Here is a 10,176-nt window from a genome sequence, read left to right as displayed (position 1 = left end):
AGGGAAAGTTCAGGGAACTGAACTTATTATAAGTTCACTTAAATTTAGGAGTATTGGGTATTAAGTACCAAAATGAGGCCTTCTGACTGTGATGCTAGGTTAGAACAGAAGATTTGGTGTCTGAAAGTTGGAGTGGCATTTCTGGCTCTGCATCTGCAGCAAATCTGTTAGTCTCAGATTCCTTGTCTGGAAAATGGGCTGAATAATATCAATCATGTACAATCACAGAAATATGGTGAGGATTAAGTGAGATAATGTACAATGTGTGTGAAAGTCTCCATAATCTGTAAAGAATTATACCAATGTATTCTTATCATTAAAAGTAGTTAACAATAGCATTGCCATTTTATACTAAAAACAAATATTGTACTTGGTTTATCACTAATTCAAAGAAAGGTCTATTCTAACTATACTCCAATAAAATTAAAATATTTTTTAAAAAACAAAGAAAGGTCTAAATTGACATGAAAAAATAAAACTTCATGATAGAAAAATAGAGCTTCATGTGGGCTCTACATCTGATATGGTTGTATTAAACATTTTGGAACAATTAATTTGGTGGTCGTCTCTTTTCTAGGATTTTTAAAATTCTAAAAATTCTCAATTCCGTATACCCAATTTAGATATTTTTATATTTTCTTTGTAGCTTGCTTTACTGGTTTTTTTCCTGAAAGAGCATGACTTGCTCCTCTCTGCTCTCTGAGCAGCCTCTGGGAATTGATACAGAGGAGAGAATCTCTTGGTTGTAGGCTCTGTTCTGCAGACACCCCCTAATCCTCTGTTTACCACAACATGAGTCTATTACCATAGAAATGATAGCTGAGATCCCAGATTCAACATCACTGACTTCACAGCAGGGCCTCGTAAGTGGAGAAGCCATGCCGACAAGGAGAAGCACAATCACTACTACTATTATCAAAGAGTAGACAGTCTGTGGCCTTGAAAGAAAGGGTAATTGTCAACATCGCAATAAAAATGCATGAATGAGCTGTGTTGTTGGGATATGCTGTAGTTCATTTTCTGTGTAATATTGCCTGACTAAAAGTAATGATTTGAAATTTTATGTCATTTAATAGTTTGCTTTTAAAAGGTCAGCAGTTTCACTTGATTGCATTTGTCTCTCATTGAGATAAGAAACAAGCAGATTCTAATTCATCTTTACAGCGCTGTTTCAGTGCTCAAAGATTTCCCTTTTCATGATGCGTTGTTTTTGTTTGTGTTTGTTTGTTTGTCTTGTTTCTATTAATAGAAGAGAGTGAACCTGAGCAAGATACTAAAGGTATTTCTTTTGCTTTCTGCACTGCTTCTTTTTAAATGTATGGTTTGATTCAACTGTTTATTTCTCTGTCCTTGTAAACAACTCTGAGTGCCATGATTTTATAAGGAAATAACAAACGATGTACGGGGAATATTAATTCAGCATTTAACAGTGTTATTAGATGGGCTGCCTTATTACATAATATAGTCATTGAGCATTTACTTTTATTAAGAAAAGTTTGGATCAACAGAAATGTTTAAACTTTATACCCCAAACTCTGAAAATGCAAACAAAATGAAATGACATAAATCAGCATGAGAATATAAATCTCACACAGATTGGAATAGAAAGATCCTCTGACCAAAAGCCTTGGGGGGACAGGAGGTGAGGGTGTTACAATCTTCGGAGACTTGTAAAGATGTCCAGGTGCCAGCTTAGGTTTTTACTGTCATTACTTGAAGTGGACAAGTATTATGCAACTGCTCCAAACCAAACCAAATCAATCAAACTGTTCTAATCTAACTTTTGTATATTTTGGATGAAATTCACAAGTTCTCATATAATACAGTTCGGCTCCAGGAATAAAACCTAGGGTGGTATTCTTTGAAATAGCACCTCCTTATATTAGTATTTCAAATAAGGTATCCGAGATGTTTTCCTATTTCTAAATATCAGGCTGCTTATAACTAAATTTAGATAAAATTATTTCACCTGCTCCTGTGTGGTTTTGGGGGGTTTTGTTTGTTTTTTAGTTTTTGTTTTGCTTGTTTTCAATTTACTCCTGTCAGTGCTGGTTTGAATCAAGTAGCCTCAAAGACCCCTTTAAGAGAAGCTAGAAAATTATAAAGAAGGAAAAGAACGAAAGAAAAAATTCATGCAAACTTATTGTGTCCTTTGAAATAATTGCTCAGAAATAGAACTTATAAGGGACTTCAGTATTCTTCTGGTCCTACTCGCTTACCAAGAAAAGAGAGGCAATTCATCTTAAGCCAAGCTGCTTATTAATTTCAGGATTTAACTTGGGTCTCCCACCTGTTAGGCTTTCCATTACCCCACCAGGCAAATTTCAGAGTGTATAATGGCCCTACTTCCTTATTACAAATTCAGATTACCCCTTAAAATGGCAACCAATAATAAACTTTATTATATATCTGAAAGTGCTTTGAAAAATGGAATGAGAAAGATGCGGCGGGGTGGGGGGAAGAAGGGAGGGAAGGAAGGAAAAGGAAAGAAACAGAGAGAGAAAGGAAATGGGAATACAATACGGTTATATTATACAGAACTTTGGAATCGATGGCTGCTTAAGCCCAATTTTGAACACAGGATTCTCAACCTGCAGTTAGTATTGTAAACTTACCCCAGAGAAAGTAAAGCCCAAAACTCAGGACTAGATACCATGAGAGAAAACCCAGGGATAAATAGATTGCCCGTGTCTATTTTACATGTTGCAGATGAACAATAACGTGCTTGGCCATAGGAAAGCAAGTCAGAAACAGCTCACAGTGAATTGGAGAATGATGGATAAAACTATTTGTAGAAAGAAGAGTTGGATAATTTTTTTCTTTAAAAATCCACATCAAAACAATTGTAAACATTTTCCAAATTACTCAGTAATGTCATGCCCCTTCTATTAAACAGCTTGTTTATGCAACAAAAACACTTCTATATTGTCTTTCATGCAAATAAAAGGTAAAATAAGGATATTCAAGGGACATTTATTTGATATGAAACCTATCACATTACTTTTAAAATGGATGACTTAGAACGAATTTTCAGTTTGTGGCTACCGCTAAAACAATGGGAGTTTATTATTGAACTATGCTTAAGTTTATTATTACAGGTATACTGTTATCCATGGAGCAGTCTGGCATTTATTTTTACTGGCAACTAGCTTTATTGTTTTTAATGTTTGATAAATGTAGTGAAATTTCCTTCTCCATCCCTTCACCTTTTATGCTTGGAACTGGTAACAAATACTGATGGGTATAAAAATATTAGCTTTATTGCTGATAAAGCTGAATTGAAAAATAAAGCTTTCTCTTCCTTCATCCAAGAATTAGCGTCAAGTGATCTACTGATTCCTCCCCACACCTCCACCTTTCACCTGGAGTCATAGGATGGAGAAGTCCTGACCTGGAGAAATTACCTACTGCATATTAACCCATACCCTTCTTGTTTGCTGGGTAGCTGGCAGAAAGATGGCCCAGAGAGGACTGAGATACTCATCATATATACAAGCACTTTTCCCCAATCTCACCAATCAGAGGAGTCACTAATTCACTCATTCAACAAATATCTATTGAGTGCCTACCATGTATCATGCAGGGTTCTGGATCAATTGATCAATGAACCGACCAATGATCTGTCTATCTATCAATCAGCTTGTGTTAATGAACAAAGAAAGCTTTGCCCTTCTGATGCTTACATTCCAGGAGAAGAGACAGCCAAAAAACAAACAAATCAATACTTACGACATGGTGTGAGGGGGATGTGTCGAGAAAGCATTATGAGAAGACATCTGAGTCAAAACCTAAAAGACATTTGCAACCTCCTTTGAGAGAGGGAAATTGGCAGGAAAGGTGTAAGCTATCTTTCAATACTGAAAAAAGAGTCAAGTTTCTATTTTATCTTTTGGCAAGAATGTGGGAGGGCAGGAGAGACCAGCTTCCCTTTATTTCCTGGCCTTTTTTTTTTTTCTCTTAACCCATCAGACTTAACAATGAAAACCATGATCAGCCAAGGGTATATCTGCCTCCTTGGAGCAGGAGACCAGCAGGTTGTCCGCACAACCCTACATTCATGAAGCCACCTGCAATGCCAATGGTGTTCCTTTCTGTACTCTCCTGTGCCCCACTGGACCTCCCAGAAGGTTCTGATATGGGACAGAGCAGCACATTAATTAAATTAACTCCAAGGCTACGTTGACCTCTAGAACGATGATGGACTCTGTTTTAGTTACCATCGCACATAATTCTTAACTGTGTTGTGCAATATGGATCATCAGAGGTTTTGCAATGAGCCCAAATGATATTCCAAATAATGTAACGCCAGCCAAAAGAAGAGAAAAATCCATAAATTACAGAATAAATAAATAAATAAACCCTCCCTTATTATTAAATTTCCAGGAAGAATTTAAAGTCCTCCAAATGAAAATTCTTGCCTTTGTAAATTAAAGCAGAAAAAAGCAATCTAGATTTCATAGTTTTCCAGTTTCTTATGCTTCTCATCTTCAGCCAGAAGGCTCTCATTCAGTTTTAAGGGCACACTGACTATTGTCATCTTCAGCAGCTGCTGTCTACGCTTTTCCAGCATTCATGGAATTGAATTAAACCCACTCTCAATCTTTCAAGGATCCTGCTTTTTTTCCCAGATTCTCGAAGGCAGTGGGACCCATAAAATGATCATTGCAGCAGACTCAAACTCAAAAAATTCTGGACACACAAGTATAGCCCCAACCCCCTACAAGAGTTATTTCAGCCAAATGATGAATATGGACTCAATTATGTTGTGCAATCTAGGTCTCCATTATTGTTGCCAGAGACCATCAGAAGGAAAAGAATCCCTGGGTGTACCCTCGCTCAGATGCCAGTCACTCTGTGTTAGTTGTCAAGGGTCCACAATCTGTGAACTTAGACTAAGTTGGGAGAAATCTCCTATCAGGTGTTCAGATGGGGTACCATGTTTGTCGCTCTGGAAGAAATGTACACTGCCTCCTAGCTGGCTTGTCTTCTTGAGAAATTTAGACTTTCCAATGCCGACAGCCTCTGTCTTCTAGTCTTGACTGACACTTCCTTCCGACCCATCCAGCATTTTGCAACTTTTTAATTTTCCATTTCACCTTGGAGCCTTGTTTTTCTGGAACTCCAACAGAGGTGCAGCCTTCACCCCTATTTTAAGACGGCAGTTTTAGCTCTCACCGCCAGGCTCTCAGGACTGGCTCCATAATTTGTGGACCAGGTGCAAATGAAAGTGAGGGCCCCTAGTTCAAAAATCACTTATAATTTCAAGACACAGGCAGCAGAAAAATAAACGAAGCATGGGGTCCTCTAAGCATGGTGCCCTGGGGGACTACACAGGTCACTCGCTCCTGGAGCCAACCCTGCTGACCACCATAATGACTGCTATTCCTCTTGCTATGGAATTTTTCAGGTTATAACTATTGCCTGCTAGGGAAAATTTTCCCTGAGTCCCACATTTTGTTTCAGTTTGGAATCATCCCCCACAGAGCTCTGATCTAAAACTGTTGTGGTTATTTCTGAACTCTTAGGACTGACACCTCTGACAAATGTTTTTCCAAAAGAGGTATGTGTCCCATTGCACGTTTCTCTGGAGCTGTAGCATAAGCTCTACTGCAATTTTTAAACTTTTTAATGTTAAAACTTTTCAATCTTACAAAAAAGTAGATACAGTAATATATTAATAGTAAACTCCCATGTTCCCATCACACAACGGCAACAATGATCAATAGTCTACCATTTTTGTTTTATCTAACCCAGTACCATTTTATTGCTGCTGGTTTATTTTAAAGCAAATCCCGGACATGGATTCAATCAGTCCGTATGTACTTGAAGGCTTTTTAACGCAGCCACATTACCATTTTCATTAACCCATCCATCCCAGCTAGCACTAATTTCTTAATACCATTTACTACCAGGACAGTGCAATTTTTATTTGATTGTCTCAAAAACCTTCTTTTTACATCTTATTTGTTGCATAAGAATCCAAATGAGAATTCACACATTACATTTAGGGCTATGCCTCTTAAGTCTTTTTCAATCTATAATAGTTCCCTCTTTTTCTTTTTTCCCCAATGTTATTTATTTGGTGAGGAAACAAAATAACTTGCCCTGTTCAATTGTCTATATTTGGGATATGACTGAATTGTATCCTTATAATGTTGTTTAACATGTTCCTCAATCCTCTATTCTTTTGTATATTGGTAATTCGACCCCAGGACTTACTTAAAATCAGGCTCAATTTTGTGTTTATTTGGGGCAAGGGGAAAATTCAGCTTCCTTTTAAACATTAAATCCACTTTTTTTTTTTTTCTTTAACATTTTTTCCTTGAAGTTGGCACCTTCCTTCCTTTTTCTTTCTCCTGGCTTTAGGGTCCAACATGTGTATTTCTAGCATGCTCTTCTAGATTCCACCTCTTAGAGTCCTCAATATCAAAAGATAGAAAGGTGAGTTCAGTGATGTTGAGCATTCTTTCATGTGTTTGTTGGCAATCTGTATATCTTTGGAGAAATGTCTATTTAGGTCAGAAATGCAAATGAAAACCACAATGAGGTATCACCTCACACTGGTCGGAGTGGCCATCATCAAAAAATCTACAAACAATAAATGCTGGAGAGGGTGTGGAGAAAAGGGAACCCTCTTGCACTGTTGGTAGGAATGTAAATTAATACAGCCACTATGGAGAACAGTATGGAGGTTCCTTAAAAAACTAAAAATAGAACTACCATACAACCCAGCAATCCCACTACTGGGCATATACCCTGAGAAAACCGTAATTCAAAAAGACACATGCACCCCAATGTTCATGCAGCACTATTTACAATAGCCAGGACATGGAAGCAACCTAAGTGTCCATCGACAGGTGAATGGATAAAGAAGATGTGGCACACATATACAATGGAATATTACTCAGCCATAAAAAGAAACGAAATTGAGTTACTTGTAGTGAGGTGGATGGACCTAGCGTCTGTCATACAGAGTGAACTAAGTCAGGAAGAGCAAAACAAATACCGTATGCTAACACATATATATGGAATCTGAAAAAAAAAAAGAAGGTTCTGAAGAACCTAGGGGCAAGACGGGAATAAAGACGCAGACGTAGAAAATGGACTTAAGGACAGGGGGAGGGGAAAGCGTAAGCTGGGACAAAGTGAGAGAGTAGCATCGACATATATACACCACCAAATGTAAAATAGATAGCTAGTGGGAAGCAGCTGCATAGCACAGGGAGATCAGCTTGGTGCTCTGTGACCACCTAGAGGGGTGGGATAGGGAGGGTGGGAGGGAGGCTCAAGAGGGAGGGGATATGGGGATATATGTATACGTATAGCTGATTCACTTTGTTATACAGCAGAAACTAACACAACACTGTAAAGCAATTATACTCCAATAAAGATGTTTAAAAAAAAAAAGAAAATGATCAATAGATTGTGGGTGTTTGATTCTTGTGGTTAAGGACAAAATTTATATTTTCCTCAAATTTATTATGTTCTCAAATATGATCAGAAAATACAAGGTCCAATTGCCATCTCTCTCTAAACAAAAAAAGAAAGGTGAGTTCATCTGAACCTGCAAATCTGGAATTAGAACTTGCAAAAAGCATACAACTGTCAAACAAATCATATCCTCCTATATCTCCTTGAATTATGTAACCCTTTTAAAAAGGTATTCAAAAATCAGACTAACTTCTAATACAGCTGAATTTGATCTAGCCTTGGCCTTTACATCTCCTATCTAGTATATACTATCTTTTCTGTACTTTCCTTTCGAATACAGACTCCACAAATTCCGCAGTTTTAGAAGAACTAAGCATCAAAGCCTGGTGTTAATTGGAATTTCATAGTCTAATATTATGTTCTGTCTTTAAGTCCCAGAAAACAAAAGGCAAGAGCAAAAAAAAAAAAAAAAAAAAAATCATGCTTTCAGTAAATGGGCAATTAAAAGGATTCCATAATGGTTTAAAGAACACTGGATTTGAAGTCAGAGGAGTTGAACTCAGGTTTCTCACCCATCAGTTTTATTACTTTGGGGAAGAAACTTAAATTACCTGGGATTTGGTTTCTACATCTATTTAATAAGAGGAGAAATCTAGTAGATCTCTGAAGCCTCTTCCAAGATTAGTGATACTGTGATTCTAAGTACCCTTCAATTTATTGTACATTCTAAACCTCATCTCCACTCTTCAATTAAAGGTAAAATTTCTTTTCACACCAAAAGAACTTCCTCTTACCTAGTTAGTGGGGATTCAGCCTCAGAAAAGAATATAAATTACCTATTCTCCTGCCCACTTTTGTCTAAAATATTCCTTTTCTTTTTTACCCTGTATGCTCATCTCACTCTCCGAAAAGTTTGACAGATTTTATCTGTCCTCCCACTATGATACAGTTGAAGACGTAAAGCATTAATTATTTCATTAATTCAATTAAATATTATTACTTTGGTAGGCACTCTCCTAGGTACTGAACAAAACAGGCAAAGGTTTTGGTTGCTGAGAACTCTCGGTCTACCGCGGGGAGACAGACAATAGACAAAAAAATAAATAACTTCAGATAGGGGTAAGGTCTATAAAGACAATGAAACAGGATGATGAAAAAGCAAATGGGGGGAAGGTTAGACTTTACGCTGGGTGGTCAAGGAGGCCCTTTCTGAGAAAGTGTCACTTAAACAGAGACTTAGATGACACAAGGAAACCACCACATGAAGATCATGGGATGAGTGCTCTAGGCTGAAGGATGGCGTGGACATCTCTTAAGTTGGGAACAAGCTTGGTGTATTCTGGAGTGGTGAGAAGCATAGGGTCATAGCATAAATGGCTTAGAAGCCAGGGCACAGCATTTGATATTACCCTTAAGACAGAGGGAACATGGAAGATCCTTCACAGGAGAACATGATCTGATTTGCATTTCTTAAAGACCACTCCAGCTTGACTAGTCCCTGTAGGAGAGTCACTCACCACTTCTGTTTTCCTAACAGTTTTTGCCAGAATCCTGCGGCCTCCTGAATCCCACAATGTCACCTTTGGCTCCTTTGTGACCCTGCGCTGTACAGCAACAGGCATCCCTGTCCCCACCATCACCTGGATTGAAAATGGAAACACTGTGAGTGCCAACTGTATGGAAACTTGTCTGGGGAAGACGCACTGGTGGTGAATTTCAGGGCAGACCACTTATTTGTAGAGTTACCTTGACCTCTGTCATTGGTCCCACCTGCATCTCCATTTTTCAAAGCCTTCCAATATTTTCATCCTAGAAGTTACTGACTTAGAGACTGAACTCCATACGTTTACTTCTTTCCTTGTATCATGGGGATAGTAGAAAGTCAAATTCATTCTTTATGCTTTTGTGTAAAAGGGAAGTGGTATTAATTCCTTCCCACACAAAACTCATCAATTTAAGAATTAGTCCACTGTTGGAGCCTACTTTGATGAAAAGTAATCCAGAATAAGAACCCATGTCTGTTAGTGCAACAGAATTTTCTTTTCATTTCTAATACTGGTAATAATAACTAACATATAGTATGTGGTTGCTATGACCAGGCCCTGTTCTAAGCACTTTACATAAAAACATTCATTTATTCATTCTACAAATATTATTGAGCATCTCCTGGGCATCAGGCATTATTCTAGACAATGTGGGTACAGGCACAACCAAAACAGGTAAAGTTTCCTGCCCTCAACTTGCTTACATTGTGATGGGGAAAAACAAACAATAAAATAAGCAGATGGGAGAATCTATAGTCTATGTGGACAGTGTCAAATGCCATGGAGAAAAATAAAGCAGGAAAATGAGAAAATACAGAGAAAAATAAAGCAGGAAAATGAGAAAATACAATCTCAGGAGAAAGATTCCATTTTCAATAAAGTGGTCAGAGAAGCCTTATTAAGATGGAGATATGTGAGCAAAGATCTGAAAGAGCTGAAGGAGGAGGCTATGTAGATAATGCGGGGATGAGAACCAGGCAAAGTCACTGAGATAAAGGTGCACCTGATATGTCAGAGGAACAGCAAGCAGGTCAGTGTAGCTAGAGGTGAGTGAGCAAAGAGGAAAGAAGTAAGGGGTGTGCACAGGGGTTGTAGATCCTATAGGCTTATATAGGTCAATTGATACAATTTGGCTTTATTTGAGTGAGATGGGATGCCACTGTAGGTCTGTTTCTGTCGTCTGTTTTCCTGCTGGCTCTTT

The 10,176-nt window shown here is 37.9% G+C and overlaps 1 protein-coding gene across 6 annotated transcripts in view; it reads left to right on the top strand.

Moving 5' to 3' along the window:
* Window positions 1–10,176, top strand: part of MUSK (muscle associated receptor tyrosine kinase) — a 95,240-nt gene that overhangs the window by 48,841 nt on the left and 36,223 nt on the right. For 3 of the 6 annotated variants that reach the window (XM_007449783.1, XM_007449780.1, XM_007449779.1), the window contains exons 6-7: window positions 1,250–1,279; window positions 8,969–9,093. In XM_007449783.1, the coding sequence (XP_007449845.1) occupies window positions 1,250–1,279; window positions 8,969–9,093 (155 nt within the window). The remainder of the gene's footprint in view (window positions 1–1,249; window positions 1,280–8,968; window positions 9,094–10,176) is intronic. The other 3 variants (XM_007449781.1, XM_007449784.1, XM_007449782.1) reach the window with 1 other exon arrangement.

This window comes from Lipotes vexillifer, unplaced genomic scaffold, assembly GCF_000442215.2.
Source record: "Lipotes vexillifer unplaced genomic scaffold, Lipotes_vexillifer_v1.1 scaffold230, whole genome shotgun sequence".
NCBI classification, from domain to species: Eukaryota; Metazoa; Chordata; class Mammalia; order Artiodactyla; family Lipotidae; genus Lipotes; species Lipotes vexillifer.
The sequence above is the reverse complement of the archived record's forward strand: the minus strand, read 5'-3'. Positions and strand labels throughout refer to the sequence as shown.